The sequence below is a fragment of the Lissotriton helveticus genome, chromosome 7 (assembly GCF_964261635.1).
Source record: "Lissotriton helveticus chromosome 7, aLisHel1.1, whole genome shotgun sequence".
NCBI lineage: Eukaryota > Metazoa > Chordata > Amphibia > Caudata > Salamandridae > Lissotriton > Lissotriton helveticus.
Window position 1 is genome coordinate 9049644 of NC_136068.1, and position 21550 is coordinate 9071193.

At 43.4% G+C, this 21550-nt stretch overlaps 1 protein-coding gene across 4 annotated transcripts in view; it reads left to right on the plus strand.

Annotated features, from left to right (window-relative positions):
• LOC144766566 (uncharacterized) overlaps positions 1-21550 on the plus strand; it is an 844102-nt gene that overhangs the window by 272975 nt on the left and 549577 nt on the right. For all 4 annotated transcript variants that reach the window (XM_078650371.1, XM_078650370.1, XM_078650369.1 and 1 more), the window contains exon 5: positions 12416-12559. In XM_078650371.1, the coding sequence (XP_078506497.1) occupies positions 12416-12559 (144 nt within the window). The remainder of the gene's footprint in view (positions 1-12415; positions 12560-21550) is intronic.

Genomic DNA, 21550 nt, shown 5'->3' on the forward strand with positions numbered 1-21550 from the left:
TAGCCCTTTCGTATATTATACAGCAAACAACGATTCAAGGCGCTCATCCTCTTTTTGCCTGCTTTATAGATTATACAGCGGCATTTGATGGAATTGACCGGAACATCTTATGGAGGAAATTGGCGAGTTGGAACATCTGTCCGAAACTTCTACAAGCTATCAGATCACTGTATACTCAGACATGGGTTAAGAGTCAAACTCTCATGTGACTCAGCCACGGAAAAAATCGGCACAGACCAGGGCTTAAAGCAGGGCTGTGTCCTTGCCCCGCTTCTTTTCAACTTATATACAACTGATCTGGGCAAGGCTCTACAGGGAGCTAACCTGGTGACACCTAAGATTAAGGGAACCAGACTCCAATTAATTCAGTATGAAGATGACCTAGTTCTTTTGGACCACACCAAAGTTGGTCTTCAGAAATGCTTAACAGCACTAGCAGTTTACAATGCCAAAAACAAACTGGTTGCAAATCCAGCAAAATCTAAAATACTAATTTTTGGCCGCTACCTAAAAAAGAAGCTAATAAAATGGAGACTGGGACCACTTACGTTATCTAGCACACAAGCACATAACTATCTTGGAGTATGGCTCAGCGAAACTGGTCGATCACAGGTCCATCGAACTAAGCTCCTGCAGAAAGCCAAAACTGTATTTTACACCATCTGCAAACTTAATGCGACCTTGGAAAGCTCAACCACCGTGGCCATTCGACGGGTTCTGAAAGCAAAACTATTACCCTCCCTCAATTACGCTATACAGGCCTTCCCGGGCAAATTGAGTGAAGATTTCGAAAAGATTAACTGCGCAGCCTATAAAAAGCTATTTTGCCTTCCATCATGCACAAGGAACACTTTAATTCGCTTAGAATTCAATCTCAGCCGGCAATCCTTGGAAGAACTGGCAAACATGGCAAAATAATATTACTTAACAACCACAGCTCCGGAGAACTCGATGAAGCAACTAATAAACAAAATATTTACAAAATCAGGAAACCCATGGTACCCAGCCTAAACCTAGCCAAAGAGCACCTGAGTTTAGCGATAGAAAATTGGGACCCTACACAATAAAATATACTGTCATCAAATCAACTAATAAAAAGCAAGTAAGAGCCTGCTCAAGAAAATTGGACATTGAAGCATTGACGGTCAGAGGCTTCCATGAGTCTCAAAGCTCTCCCCATATTTTAAAGGGCCACAAACCACATCTTGTACAGTCGTTGGGTAGGCAAGCCCTCCAAAGGATTCTGGCTGCAAGACTGAATGTGTTCCCCTTAAAACAGCTGTATCCGGCTTTGAAAGTAGGCCCAGCTATCACGGAATGTCGCCTTTGTCATTATAAACGTGAAACTCTAGCGCACATTCTGTTATGCTGTCCTGCACTGCTATCAGCCCGTAGAATCCATCTAAAGCCCATTCTTCTTCAATTAGGTGCGCGGACGGTAAAAGAGGCAGTTCTTCAACTATATTCGTTGGACAAGGTGAAGCACATGGCCAACTTTGCCAAATTAATTTATTCTGCGCGAACAGCACTAATGGATAACACAACCATGGCATAAAGTGACTTTTTACTTGGGGGAATCTTTTATGTAGCACATGCTTTCAAAACATACATTGTTTTACTAAATTTTAAATATTTTTTTATAATGATTGCTTTTATTTACACTAATTCCTATCTTTTGTATTGATTTTATTTAATCATTCAAATAAACTATTTGTCATTTGTCATTAATTTCTCCTGGGGAGGGTAACTGGCCTTAAGAAAAGTTGTGGTTAGTGCATACCTCCCTGTTGAATGCTTGCTTGGCAATGATCTAGAGACTTCAGACTGCCCTGAAATGGAGTTTAAGACCCATGCAGAAATGCTTGGGATCTCTGCACATGTGTTAGCTGTGACTAGGTCACAAGTCAAAAAAGTCTGACACTGAACAGGCCCTAGATTCTGGAATAATGGACCAGGTGCCTTCCAAGAAAAGGAGCAGTAGGGTTAAGGCAGTGCCTTCCCCCCTGACTCAGAGTGATGATCAGTCTCTTGAGGGAGATGATAGTGCTCCTGAAGAAGTAACTGTCCCAGAGAAGCTTGAGCCTGATCAGGTTGAGTTCTTGGGGACAGGGGGCCCTTCCAGGGCAGATCTGAGTCAGGAGCAGGAGAGCTGCCCTTCTCTTGAACCCCTCAGACGGCAAGCTGCTGCTGAGGCTGCTGGGAATGCTAGTGGCACCCATAAGATATATTGGGATGATGGACTCCTGTATTAAGTAAGTATGGGCAAAATTGAATTCGCAATCCGCAAAATCCGCGAATTTGTGCGAATTTGCGGATTTTAGTTTTTTGCGAGTTCGCTTGTTTTTTTGCGTGTTCGCAGGGCTTTTTGCGTGTTCGCGGGCCGCTTGCATGGCGAAGTTACCCATGCGGTCGTGTATGGGCACAGCACCCTCTGGTTCACCACTGCCACCCTCTGGTTCATCACTGCCACCCTCTGGTACACCACTGCCACCCTCTGGTTCACCCCTGCCACCCTCTGGTTCACCACTGCCACCCTCTGGTTCAGCACTGCCACCCTCTACCGAGACCTTTTGTGACGCAGCGGCAGCACAAAAGATGTGCCATGGTGCTGGGTATTAACAACGTGACGCATCTGAGAGATGCGTCACGTTGTAAAGCCCTGCGCCATCAGGAGGCGTTCCTGCGCAGGGGAGAGCCTCCTAAAAGTGGCTGAGTGAAATCTACAAGATTTCACTCAGTCACTTTTAGGCCAATGCAGCGTCAAAACCCTGCGCCTGCTTGAAGCAGGTGCAAGGCTTGATGCAGCATTGGGGAGATAGGGCCCCCCAGAGCATTGCTGGAGCTGCGTCGCAAGCGCGACGCAGCTCCAGCAATGCGCTGCTTTTACGGCACAGATGCGTGACGCATCTGTGCCGTTTTTGCCACATGGTGCGCCGCATTGCAAATGCGGCGCACCATGGGTGGCGGAGCTGCGGCGCACAATAACTGGCGCATCCCTAGGGATGCCCCAAGGTATTGTAAATCTGCCCATATAAATTTAGCCTACGAGGGAGCACTTACTGATTAGTCAGTAGAAAGTACTCCAGTTGAGTAGAGGTATTGCACAAGAAGGTGGCATCTTCGTGGACAAACACGCAGGGCGGGATTCATTCTGACCCCTGTTAGACTCGTTTTTTGTGCCCTTCGGCCCACTGTTAGACTCGTTTTTCCCTTGTTTTTCTGCCCTTATGCCCTCTGTTAGACTCGTTTTTCCCTTGTTTTTCTGCCCTTCTGCTCCCTGTTAGACTCGTTTTTTGTGCCCTTGTGCCCTCTGTTAGACTCATTTTTCCCTTGTTTTTTTGCCCTTCTGCCCTCTGTTAGACTCGTTTTTTGTGCCCTTCTGCCCTCTGTTATTCCCTTGTTTTTGTGCTCTTCTGCCCTCTTTTAGACTCGTTTTTTTTGCCCTTCTGCCCTCTGTTAGACTCGTTTTGTGCCTTTCTGCCCCGTTAGACTCGTTTTTTGTGCCCTTCTGCCCTCTGTTAGACTCGTTTTTCCCTTGTTTTTCTGCCCTTCTGTCCTCTGTTAGACTGGTTTTTTGTGCCCTGCCCTCTGTTAGACTCGTTTTTCCCTTGTTTTTCTGCCCTTCTGCCCTTTGTTAGACTGCTTTTTGTGCCTTTCTGCCCTCTGCATCACCACACCATCACTCAGCGCTACCCCAGCATCACTCAGCACCACCACATTATCACTCAGCACCACCACATTATCGCTCAGCACCACCACAGCACCACTCAGCACCACCACAGCATCAATCAGCGCCACCACAGCATCACTCAGCACCACCGCAGCACCACTCAGCACCACCACAGCACCACTCAGTGCCACCACAGCATCTCTCAGCACCACCACATTATCACTCAGCACCACCACAGCATCACTCAGCACCACCACAGCACCACTCAGCACCACCACAGCATCACTCAGCACCACCACAGCACCACTCAGCACCACCACAGCACCACTCAGCACCACCACAGCATCACTCAGCACCACCACAGCATCACTCAGCACCACCACCGCACCACTCAGAAACACCAATCAGCACCACCACAGCACCACTCAGCGCCACCACAGCATCACTCAGCGCCACCACAGCATCACTCAGCACCACCACAGCATCACTCACCACCACCACAGCACCACTCAGCACCACCCCAGCATCACTCAGCACCACCACAGCAACACTCAGCATTACCATAGCACCACTCAGCACCACCACGGCACCACTCAGCGTCACCCCAGCATCAATCTGCGCAACCATTCAACAACAACTGGTTCAAATATGTTCTCTCAATGTTTCAAACTTTATTACGACTGTCACAAAAAGATGTTAATATTTCACTTCTGTTCTTGGATTTTCGTCACAATACAATACACTGAACATAATCTTCACAAAAGTTATTTACAAAAGTTTAAGCTATTGCCATTATAAATTAAAATCACTTTTATGTAAGTATTAATTATTTTAAAAAATTAAAAGCCATTGTAATTTGTAATATCAATACAGCTAAGTCACGTAAATACAAAACATGTTGCATTACAAATGCCATAGGTGTCACATTTGCGAAAGTTATAACTATTGGCATTGTAAATGACAAAGCTATTAATTTAGCTATTTTCAAAACCAACACATAAATAAAAATAAATTGTCATTTACAAGACCAATAGCTCAAACTTTCCTAATGCGAGACCTATTGCATCGCAAATGCTTGTTTTTATATCTGTCAGTGCTTTCTGTTGAGGTTTAATTTTCGTGGCAGGCGTCTCATTGCCTACTTGTAACTATTCTCTGACCCTGCTTCAAGGGTCAGAGCACGGTCAGAGAATAGTTGCAAGTAGGCAACGAGGTGCCAGGAAGCACTTACAGGCTCACAGCAGCAGGTGCCCAAGTTAAAGTTAATTTCTTTGTAACCCTTTTGTAAAAGGTTACAAAAAATTAGCTTCAACTTTTGCACCTGCTGCTGTAACCCTGTAAGTGCTTTGCTGATAATTCGTCCCCGCTGATTCGCTGATTTTACCGCGATTTCGTGAATTCCGTGAGCGGAAAATTTTTTCAGCCCATGCTTAGTATTAAGAGAGTAGAGACCCCAGGCCTGGTACAACCAGGAGGTTGGTTATACCTTTGAATTTCAGGGGCTTCCTATTGACACTAGCCCATGATATTCCTTTAGCAGGTCACCTGGGCCAGAACAATATTTGGGACAGAATTCTCCCTCACTTTAACTCGCCCCACATGTCTGAAGACACAATAGAGTTTTGTCGCTACTGTGTAACCTGTCAAGCCAATGGTAAGGCAGGTGGCACCACAAAAGCCCCCTGATACCACTACCTGTGGTGGAGGTTCCCTTTGAGAGAGTGGGGATTGACATTGGTGGACCAATGGATCCTCAGACTGCATCTGGGCACATGTTTATCCTAGTGGTGGTGGACCATGCCGCTAGGTACCCAGAGGCAATTCCCCTTAGGACCACTACAGAACCTGTTGCGGCAAGAGCCCTCTTGGGATTTTTCTCAAGAGTAGGTTTCCCTAAGGAACTAGTATCTGACAGAGGTGCAAAGTTTATGTCCAGCTACTTGACTGCAATGTGGAAGGAGTGTGAAGTGAACTACAAATTCATCACACCCTATCACCCACAATAAAATGGTTTAGTTGAAAGATTCAACAAAACCTTAAAGGGTATGATCAAGGTCTCCCAGAAAAACTGATAAGGAGATGGGACATCCTACTACCCTGCCTTTTGTTTGCATACAGGGAGGTTCTTCAGAAGTGGGTTGGCTACAGCACATTTGAACTTCAGTTTGGAAACACTGTTAGAGGACCACTCTGTCTGGTGAAGGAGGGATGGGAGTTACCTCTCAAACCCCTACACAGGATATTGTGGACTATGTACTTGGTCTCCGCTCCAGGATGGCTAAATACATGAAAAAGGCAACCAAAAACCTTGAGGCTATCCAGGAATTACAGAAAGCCTGGCATGGCCAAAAGGTTGTACTAACTGTTTACCAGCCAGGACAGAAAGTGTGGGTGTTGGAGCCTGTGGCCCCAGCAGCTCTCCAAGATAAGTGAAGTGGACCCCACACTATTGTTGAACAGAAGGGAGAGGTTCTCTATTTAGTAGATCTTGGAACTCCCAGGAGCCCCCATAGGGTGCTTCATGTCAACAGACTGAAACCATATGTTGACAGGGCAGACATGGGCTTGCTCAAGGCTACTGACAGGAGGAGGAGAGCGCCCCTCTCCCAGACCTGCTCTCTCAGTACCCTGATGATGGATAAGTAGATGGAGTTGCCTTAGCAGGCAGAATCACTGATCAGTAGCAAACTGACTGCAGACAAGTTCTAAATCAGTTTAGACATGTGTTTTCACTGACTCCAAGTCAGACTACCTGGTGCACTCATGAAGTGGACACTGGAGACAGTCTGCCTGTTAAAAATAAGATTTACAGGCAACCTGATAATGTCAGGGACTGTATCAGGACTGAAGTCTAGAAAATGTTGGATTTGGGAGTGATTGAACCCTCGGATAGCCCTTGGGCCAGTCCAGTTGTCTTGGTACCAAAACCTCACACCCAGGGTGGTAAGAGAGAGATGAGGTTTTGTGTTGACTACCGAGGTCTTATTGCAGTCACTAGGACTGATGCCCATCCAATACCAAGAGCAGATGAGCTGATAGATATGCTGGCCTAAGCCAAATTTCTAAGCACATTTGATCCTAAAGCTGGCTACTGGGAGATCAGATTAGCTGATGATGCAAAGCCAAAGACAGCATTTTCTACCCCTAATTTGTACTATCAATTTGTGGCAAAGCCCTTTGGTTTGAAGAATGCACCTGCCACTTTTCAAAGGTTGGTGAATAAAGTCCTAACAGGCCTGGAAGACTACAGTGCAGCATATCTAGATGATATTGCTGTCTTTAGCTTCACCTGGGAAGATCACCTGGTACACCTGAGAAATGTTTTGAAGGCCATGCAGAAGGCAGGCCTAACTATCAAGGCTACTATGTGCCAGATTGGGCAGAGTCAGGTTGTGTACTTGGGCCACCTTGTAGTTGGAGGCCAGGTTCAACCATTGCAGAGCAATATCCATACCATCATGAAATGGGTTGATCCAACCACCCAGACTCAGGTCAGAGCTTTCTTGGGCCTGACTGGGTACTACAGGAGATTTGTCAAGGGGTATGGTTCGAGTGTGACTCCCCTAAATGCCTTAACTTCTAAGAGAATGCCAAAAAAAGTTCAGTGGATAGGTAACTGTCAAAAGGCATTTGATGACCTGAAGCAGGCCATGTGCACTGCACCAATTCTACAAAGTCCTAACTACTCCAGAGAATTCATTGGCCAAACAGATGCATCTGAATTGGGTGTAGGGGCTGTGCTATCACAATTGAATGATGAAGGGCAGGACCAGCCAGTAGGTTTTATTAGCAGAAGGCTGACCCCTAGAAAGAAACGTTGGTCAGCTATTGAGAGGGAGGCCTTTGCTGTGGTTTTGGCTCTGAAGAAGCTGAGGACATACTTGTTTGGCACTCACTTCACTGTTCAGACTGACCATAAGCCCCACTTATGGCTAAAACGGATGAAGGGTGAAACCCCCAAACTTTTAAGATGGTCCATTTCCCTAGAGGGGATGGACTATACAGTGGAATATAGACCTGGGAGTAACCATGCCAATGCAGATGGACTCTCCAGATATTTCCACTTAGATCATGAAGACGCAACTGGTCAAGGTTAGTTTAATGTCCCTGCGTTGGGGGGGGGTTGTGTAGGAGAGTAGGATCTGCTTACTATGGTTACCCCCACGTTTTGCTGGTGTTTTACTGTTTTTTTACTTCAGTCTGGCTGGGGCCCTGCTAACTAGGACCCCAGCCTAGCTGCTTCCTCTCTAAATTGATTGTATGTACATTACGTTCACTCCAGATTGGTTACTGGGTTACCCTAGTGAGTCTCTAGTATATGGTACCTTAGGTACCAAAGGCATAGGTACCACAGAGGCCTACCAGGGGCTGAAGCATGTATTATGCCACCCCTGGGAAGCCTTCCGAAATGGCACCACAGGTCTGCTACTACAGCCTGGGTAAGCTGGTGCATGCACCCCTTGCTGAGATATAGGTTACCTATATCTACCTTTAAATACAGACACATACAAACCTATAAGTCACTTCTATGGCAGGCCTTAACAATCCTGAAGGCAGAATGCTGGGTTTTGTGTGAGAGGGTGCCCATGCATGAGCAGGACCCCTCTCCAGCTTTCGGAATCTTTATGCTGTAGCTGTTCTGGTATACAGCCATACCATATACTCCTAAGTGCATTATAACCCCGCAGTAAATGCTAACTTTGGAATGGCTGCATCGAAACACATCGTGTTTGGTGTCAGACACTTTGGAATCCTACCCCCCTGGCGGCGAGGGTAGAATTCCACCCTTCTAGAGGGAGAAGACAAGTACACACTGGTCAGACCGATAATAAGTTAAAAGAACCCCAGCATCACAAAATGGATGCTGCTGCAACAGACACGGGTCTGACCTCCTGCTGCTGGACAAAACTCCGGAAGGGGAGGCCTGGACAATATGTTTCCTGTCCCAAGGAGGTGTAACTACCTCCCCAGACAGGCTTTAGTGTATTGGGGCAGGGTGGGTGCATTCAGTGAATGCTTTTCAGACAGTGCCTGGGGCACCCAAGGTGACCCTGTGCATACCCCAGTTCAAACCGGTTGCAGGGGCGCCCCTGCTCTGATGCGAACTGGACAAAGGGGAAGTGGTGTAACCACACCCTCCCCAGGTCCTCCCATAGGTGGGACCTTAGAGTTAGTCCATCCCCTAAACTTAGTATAAGTATAGGAACTCAGTCCTTAGGACTTTTGATCACCCTGGACGAAACTCTGCAACATATATCCTGGACCTTCGACATTCTATTTTGTCTAGAAGATGGAAGAATCTCCTGTGGGGTCAAGGAGTCACTCCCCTGTTCAAACAGGCACCAAAGAAGCATCTTGCCGGTCTGCATTTCCGAGGCTCCCGCCGGAATCCGAAGGTTTTGCGACACAGGACACGGACTTCCGGACATCTCCGAGGCCGACACGAGATGCCATCAAAGCTGAGACCCGCAGCCATCACGAGAGACGTGGGATCGGAACTCCTGGACACCGTGCACATTTGCTACTGGTAGTCCAAGCCCTGAGCACCATCTGCATCTAAGATTGTGGGCTTACACTCCACGAGTGTTCCATGGGCCCGCTTCTAGCATTTCTGCACAAGGCTCCTTCGCGATCCCTAGTCTGTCGACTGGTGCGTCCTCACAAAGGTAACTCTTCTGTTTATTGGGCTTCCCTGGTTGCTCCAGACGTGCCCTGACTCCTCTCCAAAGGGTGAGTCCCTCAGACCTGGTTGGTCTGCACCGAAGCCAATCTCTTCTTTCTGTGTGGGTTGCTGTTGCCAAGGCTTGTTGGGGTCCAACCGTAATTCGACACCGCAGCACTCGACATCTTTCATGGGGAAGCTCGAATCCAGCACCTGGTTGTCCTCGACACCTCCTGGTCCTCATGGCTGAAGAGTCAAGCTTCACCTTTTCACCTGCAAAGCACCTGACAACGGTTGGCATCTTCTCCTCGCCTTCCTGTTCACTGGCTTGTGACCCAGACTCTGTCCCCCCAGCTTTCAGGTTCTTCCCAACTCTGATCCAGGCTTGGATCCATCCGGATAGTTTCGACTTGGCTGCCTGCAGCACTTTTCAGCAGCTCGCCATTGGAAACGACAATGAAACCTGACATCAAAAGACACCTATGCACCCGGCTTCCCTGGGTGAGGTAACTTGAGTACTCCGGTGCTCCCATGGGTATTGACTCCAGAACTGCCTAGTTCTAAAGGGGTTTTCTCCAAGTCCTCTTCTGAGTGTTCTTCCTTTGTAATTTTCCAACCGCGACTTTCTCCATAGAAGTAAATGATGATTCGCGTCTGTGTTTAGACACTGCACGCGCCCCCCTGGGTCTCCTGTGTTACTACCTTGGGTGCTTCCTGGTGGCCACAAAGGTTCTACAGGCTCTATGCCTTGTATCTATGTCGTTATATATGAGGTGGGAGACCCAATAAACCCTTGCGAGCTTGGGCTAAAGTTCAATACAATAAAGATGCCAACAAGGGATTTTGTTCTCATGAAATTGAATCACAGGTATTTGATCGCATAAATATATGTACTTATGATCAACTCAATTAAATTGAACCTGCTATTTTTATAATTTGTCCCATAAATTTGGACACAGTAATCAAAATACTTAAGAAGAAATGCTACACGGGTATTGAGTTTGATAAACAATATCTCTTTATATATTTGTTTTAAAAGGGTACTGTAAAACAAATTCATCAAAAACAAATGGATTAGAAACAAATGAATTTTTCTTCACATCCACTTGTGCTGTAGTCCACTCTTAATGAATTGATAACAATGAATCTTGCATAGCCTGACACAATGATTCAGTTGTCTGAATTATTTGAACTTAAAAGATATGGACAAGAAAAGTCTACGTTTCGACCTTGTAGTTGTTACATCCTTAAAGCCATCCTCAGGACAAATCAAACTTTAGAGAGTAGAGACCCCCTGCGTGTTGCCTAGATCCAAAAAATTCTGGAAGATAAAGTTGGCTCTGGGATTTCAAGCGACCTTCTCTTGAAGAATAATTGAGCAAAGAAGGATGTTGGAATCGGCATTATAGAATCAGCCTTTCCACAGTGTATTTGTTCTGAATCTGATGTTTGTCTCGATCGTGGCGTAGTCTCGCGAGAGATTAACTTATACCTCTTTCTTAGTATATGGTTTGTGAGGCCCCTATGTCAAAACGTATACTGTGCTAATTTACTGTGTGCTAAATAAGTTTACTTGAGGTACTTTTGCCTCAAGCCTCATAAAGAGACTAGAGTAGTGCGTTTAGAATAAATACATATATTTTATATATATACATGGTGTGGTTCTCCTTTCATTTGGTCTTCCATGAGATTATAGACTGGTAAAACAAGCTGCTTTACATTCCTCCAAGACTTATCCTGAAGGCCGCTCTCCACAGCTACCTCTAGGTGTCACGAAAACTCTCACCTGAATTCCGTTTGGTTCCCTTCTTGGTGTTGCTTGTTCCCTACTCCCCCGAGGATCAAATGAAACCAGCAAGATAGAATATAAGTTACTGTTTCCAAATGACCCCCAAGAGAAGGGGGAGTGGAAGAGAGAGAAAGAGAAAAAACAAACACCGTCATCTGGCGTCGGGAATGCTTCTTGTGTACGTCTCTCACGGAACTGGGAATGCGGTACGTGTCTCTACCAAGATTGTGTTTATCTTGCCAAGATTGTGTTTATCCTGAAGAAACGAATAAACTACTAAGTTCTCACAAGATTTTTGGGGGTACACAATTATTGTCAAATTCTAACATACTCATAATTAACATACCATGCTAATTGACAGCAACATTTTGCACTCCTTTAAATGCATTCATTTAGTGTGTTTTCTTAGTATTCCTTGATCTGACTTTTCTGTATAAAAACACATATAAAGCTTACTTAATTCACTTCCTCAATAATCTTGTATTTCACAGTTGTCATATGCAAGATAAAAGCATGTACCTTATTTGTACCTTTCCCAGGCTCCAAAAAGGGGTTCTGAAATGAAATAAAATAAACAAAAGAAGCCACAAGAAGATACAGCAATATGACTTGGTTGTTCTCTAAAGCATTTTAGCAAATACTAATTAGTAACATTGAACAATAAACTTGAACTTCTAAGTTGTCTCATGAAACTGTTCTGAAGTTATTTCAAACAAAATGTCACTTTTAAAAGTTAGCTTTCGTTCCAACACGTAATCTTCAAAGAAATTAAGTCCTTGTAAAAATAACCAGTGTTGAAAATAAACATTAGTGGGGAAAGCACTCTAGAAAACCAAGCTGTCCACCACAACCCAGCCACAAACTTTGCATGCTTCGCGTGACATCCTAAAAGCCACCCAACAACCTATCAAAAATATCTATGTAACCCGAATATGCAAATGTATCAGCGAAGTGTAATAATTGTTATATGTATGTAAATACTCTGTCAATGAAAAACAATAAAAATATATTACAAAAAAAAAGAAAGCACTCTAGCAAGAGAGATAACTGTTCTGAAGAAAGCTGTCATAGATTGCTATTCTGCAAAATGCACTCAAGCGTTAAATGTTCATTTCCTGAAGAATGTTCCCGAGGGCAGAAATCTCTTTTATTAACTTGGTAATGTCTTTAAATAAAATAATAACCTGTTCGGCTTACCGTTGTCAAGCAGGAATGAAATAATAATTAAATACCAGCTGGCTCACTAGGAATTTCTCGCCAACGATCTGTTGATGTCTTTTTCTTCTTTTCACAGGAAGCTGAAGGAAAGGGTCTGAAGTCCAGCGCAGAAGGAGGACCGGTGGAGACAGCAGGAGAGCGCGGGGCGAGCAGAGAGGCCAGCCGGGGGCCAGACACTGCCACCGATCTGGACGGGGGGCCCGAGAAGACAGGGAGACAGGTGGGAGTCACTGGCGAGAAGCAAGGCTGGGAGAAGGACGGGCGGGGTTTTAACCACATCAATGCTACAGCAATTCATCCTCTGGGCTGCAGATCCTTGTTTCCCATTGTTCATGACGAGCTGAGCTCGTCATGAGCACACGAGCAGTGTACTGCATGACGGGCTGAGCTCGTCATGAGCATGGAAGGGGTTAAACAGTCTTAGAGCACGTTGCAGGCTCGTGTTCAGCCATGCATGTAAACTGACAGTTAGGGGCGCCTGAAAAACGTGAGCAACCACAAACTTGAGCCAATGGTCCTCTACATTCTGCTGGAAAGCATAGAATCAACAAGCATTGGCCAACACAAGAATAAATACATTCAAAGAGGCATTAAGCATTGGCTACAACAAGGAATACATACTAAAAGAGGCATTAGGTATTAACATGTTTACCTTTTACTAGAAACATTCCGTCTTTGCAAGGGAATTGGTTTTCATGATAGTTATTTCATAACACTAGGCTAGCTTTCTATATAGGTTGTCTTTAAACCTACCATCATGAGGGTCATTTGGACTGGTGCAAGGTGCCCACTAGAATAGTGGACAGCATATGCCAGGCCAACTTCTCACAGATATGACCACAAAGAAATTGTGCTCTGGCAGATTGATCTACACAAGAGTATGCAAAAAAAGTAGAGCCAATCCTTTAAGGAATAACTCACTGCAGATAAACATCCTGAAGAGTTTTGATATCATTCCTTCCTTCTTCATCAAAAAAGAAATAATCCTAAATTTAGTAGGGATGTCGACTCAAAAAGATCATGTAAAGGCTAAAGTAGTCCCTGGAAAATCATTGCCAGCAGTATGCTCTAAATTATCTCCCAAAACTGGGGGAACCTGGTGTAGAAATCACCAATACTCGGAGTCTAGGGAATCGAGGGAGGCTGACTCTTTGTTGGCAAACTTAACCATCCACTCCCACTCCCTTATACATGGAGTCTTCAAACTCAAAGGGTTATCTCCACTAGTGCCAGTGGGAGGACCCATAATGGAATATTTTACGGTCCCTGACATTAATCTAAATCAGTCCCCTTTAGATGTCTCAAGTACCTAATTTAGAGTCGTCCAGGATACATATTCCTGCAACTTCATCTTTCTTTAAGGATGGCCCTGTTAAAATGCAACTGTTCAGATGTACAATCAGCGGAACAAGCCTATTGGATTCACGGAGCTCATCTACTCCTGATCTATCCCTGAATTTTCTCCACTTAAGTAATAATCCAAAGTCAAAAATACTGATGTTGGAATCATTACTTTTTCCTGGAAAGAGTGCTGTCTTCCATCCTAGCCTTAATGGAGAAATCAGTGAGTAATTCTGGCTTTATTCTGGATTCCCTTTTAACCTTGACAAAGTTCATAGCCTCTGAACAAAAATTATCACCCGGTAAAGCCTGCCTACTCCCCTCCCGTAAGCCTGATCCAGGGAATGGGTCCTCCCCTCCTCTACTTCTGGAGAATAACTCCAATTGGCCCTATACTACTCAAACAGACTCTCTTTCCCATGCTAAAAGGCGAGTCTTTGTCATTCAGGCGGGTAAGCCTTTTTCTAGTAGGAAGAAAAAATCAAATTGAAAGAAAATGAAGATAAACTTGATAAAATACACTCCTCTGCTCTACAGCAACTCTTCGGTTCTGAGTCTTTGCCAACAGCGGCTGTACCAATTGTCCCATCTGCGAGCTAAGAATGAAAATACAAACTCAAATACAATTCGAAAGGTTTTTCTTATCTTCGTAAAAACAGGTGTATAACTCTTGAGAATCCTATTGAGGAAGGACTAAAAGTTGGTTGCTCACCCATTAAGGAAAAGGACATTAGGAATAAAATTAACAGCGTTTGTAAGAAAAAGAAGGATGAAAAAAGGGAAAAACGTCAGAGTATAAATAAATATCGTATAAAATGGCTACACTTCGATCCTAACATAATTCACAATATACCAACAACCTCAGAATCAAAAGTTTAGAAGAAGGAAGATGGCCAAGCAGAGCTCAATCTGTTGGAAGCTTGTTCTTCTTTTTGAACCAAAGTGCACCAATTAAATCAACTCAAGATGCACTTGCATTAGATATACATGTTCCTTCTACTGCTCAGAGTCTCTTGAAGCCTAATGCTTCTTTATTTGCTTCATCCCTAGGTAATAATGTCATTTATAATCCTTCTAAAAATATTCCAGAGAGATACCACCTGGTTAATTCTTCACATTCTGCCCCTTTTACCCTGAACCATTTATGAAGAGGACTTTTCTGTTGGGTTGCTTTTCTGAAATCCCAGGCCTTCAAATGATCGAAAGCAACAACATTGCTCTGGTTGAGGTAAAAAATATATTATTCTTAGGGGCGCAAGTGTAACGTTTGCATCCAAAGCTATCTTGCACCTGATAATGTCACACAGTGATACTTTGCATTGTTGTGGCATTGATGTTCTAATACCTGAAGAGGAGCCAGCCTTAAACAAGGGGTCCAAAATAAACAGTCTAACATCAATCTAGTATCCACCTCAAGGGGCAAACCCTTCTTGGAGAGAGAGAGTATATTCCAGGTCTTCCTTGGTAAAGAAGGCAGGACGGTCTTGCTTCTTAGAGTGAAAAATACCCAGTATGTGCTTTCTGCAGAGGAGGGGGCACAAGAAATGGAGTTGGGTAGCAGGCTCTCTTAATACAAAGAGATACTTAGGTCTAAAATGTGGGAAATCTTCTAGCAAGGATATTTATGTGATATCTTGGAACGCAGCTGGCTTAAGCACTAATAAAAACAAACTCTTATTCTTGAGAGAGCAGAGTGCTGATATAATTTGTCTACAAGAAACTTGGACCACAAAGGACTGGTCCACTGAAGATTATATAGCGTTGAGTCGGCCTGTGCTCCCTGTGAAAAGAGGTCATGCAAAAAAAGGAGGTATTGCTATTTTGCTAAGTACGTAAGTACGAGTCTTAGTTGGTCATATAAAGACATTTTTCATGCCTCAAACTTAATTCAGGCGATTAAGCTAGATCATAAGGATGCCCAGGATAATTTGAATTCCTTGTTGATCGTAAATGTATATCTACTTCCTGACACAGCTTACTTTTACCTATTAAAAGATCTATTTGTCTTAATCTCCTCTACCATGGAAAGTGAAGACTGCAGGTTCCTAATGTTAGTAGGACATTTGATCTCTAAAGTCTCTTCTCATAGTATAAGGGTATTCTATAATATTACAAAAAACTAAGCCCTAAACATCCCCAATGCCCTGTAGCAGGACAGACAAAAGAGGAGTCTCATTACTTGAAGGCCAGAGGAGTCTAGACCTTATAATTGCTAATGGTTGGTTAGAAAAGGATATTCCAGCAAAATATACTCATAAGGCACCAGCTGGGAGATCTATCATATACTATTTAATTGTCTCTGCAGATTTCTTTTGTAAACTTATAAACATGGAAGTTCTGGGAAATGTTTTTAGCGCCCATATGTTGATTCATTTTAAATTTGAATTTAATTGTGATAAGGTAGACCCCTAGAGTTTTAAAGGCAGCACAGTAGGGTTCAATGCAACAAATGGTAGAATTCATTGGAATACTCAAGCGACCGCTAAATTAAAAATGAACTTAATGGCTCTGCTAAGAGATCAGCAGCATTTATTAGAACATTGGAATGTTGGTAGCTCCATTGAAAACAATGGAGTGCTCCGGGCTTGTAATGGCTGGTATAAGCCCAGAGCTCCAACATTCCAATGTTTCTTTGTTCACAGCTCTGGCTGTTAACAAATGCTTCAGGGAGCCTGAGGGGATTTCAATCCCCTCACCCTCCCTGAAGGCGTTGTTTTATTTATTAGAACATTCTGCCCTCTAGTGGCAGAATATTCTAAAAGCCTTATAGCCCTTTGTAGCTGGGCTATACCGGCTATTGAAGACCCACTGCCTTGTTAAATTCCCGGCTTCGGTTTGGGACTTTAACCCTGCAGCGGGCCTTTAATAGCTGGTATAGCCCACTACGGCGGGCTATAAGGCTATAGTAACGTTCGAGTGTGATTCTAGCCAATCTGACTTATTCAAAGCCTTTTCCCATATTGTAGGTTTTCTGGCTAAATCATGCAAATCCTCCCATGCTCCAGTTAAACTGAGCTTACATTTTAATACAATGCTTACCATCAATAGGGACATGAATAAATAAGTGAGGGCCCAGTTCCTGAATTTTGTATTCAAACAAAGTAAATTAATAAACCTATTAAAGAGGAAAAGACCGAGAAAAAAAGCTCCCTAAGACAAATAAAGGAGGATGGTGTTTGGGTGCAGTTCAAAGAGGCGGCCTCAAAAAATAATTCCAAAAGGTATTGGGAAATAATTGCTGACTGTTGTGGCACAAGAGAGACATCTCTCCCCATAACCATTAAAGAAGAGTTCAGTCACCACGTCACCCGATCTGTTTAAAATCCTGTATTTAACTATGTTCATTCAATTAGTGATGTGGCTGTTTATGCACCATATACGTTTAATTAGTAAGACTGTATGTCTGTGCAAATGTAATGGTCATTTGAAATGAAAATGTGTTGTCTGTAAAGGCAGTGTGCTACAACACTATGCATACTCCACTCTACGCCACTCCACTCTGCAACACTCAGCGCCAGTGCACTGTGCACCTCTCTACTCCTAAGGGACACGCTCTACTTCTAAGTAATGCAGCTTAACAAATATGTGGAAATGTATTGTTTTGGTATGAAAGCACAGTTTGATCACTACTAAAGATGTCAAGTTTCCCAGGAATAGTGTACTGCTCCAGTCAAGGCTGTTTTTTTAATCTTTAGATTTGTAGTCTTGTTTTTAAGGGAATACACAAGAATACAAAACCCAGAATCAAAGAAAAAACTTGAACTGGTGCGGCACATCACTTATGGACCTGGGAGGGACACTTAGAAGGGCTGCTACAGACTTTGTATATCTGTGTGTGTAATTAAAGGGTCTCTGACTTCAATCCTGCCTGTTTCGCGACCTTGTCTCCAACGTCTGAGCATCATGCCATCCTTCACCCGACCGCTGAACGGCCCCTGACTCTGACGGACAGTGGACTCCCTTATCCTCTTTGATGTTCATTTCCACCAGACAGCATGATCACTAACATGGTGACATCCCTCCAATTTTCACCCTTCAAGATGGCGTCTAACGCGGTCCCCCATCGAGAATAGGGTGAGTGATCTAGGAGACCCCTGAAAAAGAGGCCCTAATACACTAGGGGCCCTTGAGAATTCAAAGGGGAATGTTTAAAATGGGGACTGGCCGAATGGAAAACCAGGGACAGGATCTCTTGCCTGACCCTGAGATGGCCGCCACAGTGGTCCTTTATCACGATGAGCTATTACACTTAGACAAAAATTGGACATCGTCCAGATCTCGTGCATATCCCCCCTCCGTCTCACGTACCAGGACATTGAATCTGTGAACTCACTATTGACCGTTGACACCTAGCACTTTGGCTGATGCCCTGTGGAGCCACCTTGATCGCTATTAAGGAGATGAGCTGTGGACTTACCCCTCGGCCTTCACCTACCCAGCCAGACTTTGGGCAAACTTTCCTTCGTCTAACTGCCATAGCTCCCTCCTACCCTTTTTCCTGACCCCCTTTACCCCTCTACGCTCCTTATCTCGTCCTCTATGCTCTTTTATGTTTCTAGAAACTGATGTAACTTTGTAACAATGTGGAACCTCATGTAAAGCGCTCTGATACCTCCGGGTCTAGTCAGCACTATATAAAACTCATCAAATAAGGAGCAATGGGTCCTGACAACATTCCCATGATGGTAATTAAAAAGGAGCCACTTCTGTGGGCCACTTACCTAGCCCCACTGTGTAGCTTTTGCTACTCCCAGGGGAAGATTCCACAATCTTGGTCTGGAATTATAAAACCTCTTTAGAAAAAAGGCCCTAAAACACTTCCGGGTAATTACCGGCTAATAGCCCTATTAGATGCGGCAGGGAAAATATTTGCACGTAGTATCCTCGATCACCTTATGGAATGGGTGATGGAGCAGAAGGTCCTCCCTATAGAACAAGCAGGTTTTAGGAAAAATCACTCTACCCTAGATAATATCTCCATGTTGAACCTAATTGAGGAGAAATACACGATTTCCTGTAGTTCAAATGTATATATGTCTTTCATAGATTTTTCAACGGCCTTCAATAAGGTAGATCGACCATTACTATGGAAAAAATTGCAAAAAACTGCTCTGCCTTCTCCCCCCCTTTCCTTAATTATCTCACTACATTCTCAAACTTGGGGTCAGATAATAATGCGAGGAAATCAAGGTTTATCAGATGTAATCCCTACAGAAAATAGTTTGAAACAAGGTTGCTTGTTAGCACCATTGTTATTTTCATTATATATAGCAGATTTACCCGATTGCTTCTCTCAGTTAGAGGGAGATGCACCAAAGATAAGTAGCCGGCCTATTGCATGTCTCCTATATGCAGACGATATAGTAGTGCTGGACCTAACCCCTAACGGGCTGAATAGAAAGCTGATATCACTACAGAATTACACGCTGGCCCATTTCCTAAAGATAACAGATCAAAATGTAAAGTCTTGATCATGACATGAAATAAAAGTAGAAAATCAAGAAATTTTAAGTGGCAAATTGGTCCTGAAAAGCTGGAGGTGGTAGATTCATATCTTTATTTAGGGAAACTCATAGCGGGTAGTGCGAAGAAAAAACTTCATATTGAAAAATAGTTCCTGTACATGGTTTGCGTATTTTCTATAGTGCCATGGGCAGAAGGCATTTTTTGCACCTATTGATGGTTTTCAAAGCAAAAATCCCTCTAACCCTGCTCTATGCCATTGAATCAATCTCTGTTAAGGACTGGATCTTTTTACATAGGATTGAACGTCAGATTTTAAGTAAACTTTGCAATTTTAACACATTAGTACCATCAGCTGCTATTAGATTGGAATGTGGCTTGATAAGCACCTATATCCAAGGTTTAACCAGGGTTTTACCATGGGGATATCAGTTAAAAAACAGCAAACCTGATTCATTAAGAGGTTTCATGTGTCAAAAAATCTTCGGCGATATGGTTGGGAAATACTCCTATCGTGATTTCTCATTGGCAGTAAAACTCTTTTGTGTACAAGAAGAATAAGTGGTTACTCTCACACCATTAGAACTTAAATCTTATTTAAAAACGTTAAGTGGCAAGATTAGCTATAATAGAGATTTTAAATTCTGTATGTCTAAAGAGAGACTAAAGATAATATCCAGGACAAACTCACTGAGAATCTCACAGAAATATATATTCTGGAATTTAGAGCATGGAACTCAATGACTGCTCACTCTATGCCATATGAATCTTTTACCTTTAAACGACTTAACAGCAAACTGGTCCCAGAATTTGAAAAATGAAAACATTTGTAATTTATGCAACCTGAGCATTCAAACTCTGGATCATGTCTTGTTTTGCTGTCCAGCATTGGTTTTGAGTCATCGTCGCTGACTTCGGCCGATGTTTTTACAAAATGGTGTTAAAAATGTAGCTTTAGCCTGTGATTTTCTCTTTTGCCTGAAGAATGAAGCAGTCTGTGTAAAACTATTCAATTATTTTAAGGATTTTATGTATATATTTTAAAAATGATACATATACTTTTAAATGGGCTGAAACCCCCCGTGTCTGTCACCCTTACATGGAGTATTAATATTTTTCGTCTTTTTTAGATTGTGTTTTGCACATTTATTGGCTGCTATCTATTGCTTTTTTGCACAATTGGGATACGTTGTGCTCGTCTCCCACTATTTCTCCTGTTGCACATTTCAAATCTCAGTTGAAACAGGACATTGAATTGTATTTTGCACATGAACTGGCTAGTATTGAATGGTCTTCCGCACAGGCTAGGGTATGCCCTGGGACTGCTTTTTTCTTGCTGCTCATTTTAAACAGAACTCTCTGCTGAAGCTGGATTTTGGACTATATTTTGAACATGAACTGGCTGCTAGTTCGTTGCTTTTTGCACACCCTGGGTTACGCTTAGTTATACCAATCCTCTTGCTGCTAATCCCAAACCCCATTTTCTACCAAAGTGGTTTTTGTTGCTGCCTAAATGTCTGATGCATATTATCATATACCTTCATGAACCTGCTATTGTTTAATACGGTCCTCAACATACGTCACTTGTTATGGTAGAGGTCTTTCAGGCTTCTGTCTTTGCCTATGAGCTAAATGGTATTACTATTGAAAAGCTTACTTATTCTGCCTATTAGGGTAAATGACAGGGGGGCATATTATCAAGGGGGTTTATCTCCGCTTTTTTGGCTTTAAAAGCCAAGAAAGCGGAGATAAAATTATCTCCCTATTACCAAGCTGTCGCTAACACCAGTTAGTGACAGCTAATAGGAGATAGCGACCATCTTGGGCCCCGCTTTGCATGTCAGTGATATTTATCACTAATGACATGCAAAGTGGGCGTGCCAAGATGTTAGCGACTGGAAACAGTCGCTAACATCGCTATCTCCTATTACCAACTTTTGGAGATATTCGCGCTAAGAGCGAATATCTCCAAAAACTAACACCTGCCCTGAGCAGTTCTTAGCCATGTTATCCAATGGGAGGTGGATAACATGGCTAAGAGCATTAGCTCGGTAATGCATGAATATCGCTGACTTTTCAGCGATATTCATGCATTGCAACCGTTTTTTATCGCATTTGCGATAAACCTTGATAATAGCAAGGTTTATCTGCGATAATTTCTGACGATGCTTAGCGTTAAAAAATTTGTTGCTAAGCATCGTTAGCGATAAATATCGCTTAACGTTGGTAATATGCCCCGTAGTTTTTAACTTCTGTGAAAAAGTTAACAGCCCCCTTATATTTATTTATGTAATATCTCATGTAGCATCGACTCCAACCGGGCGGGGCTTCATAGCACAGCATGACGCCCTCTTAAAGACGGACGGTCAACTATTTATTGACTGCGGTAAACACGCTCTTAATGCAG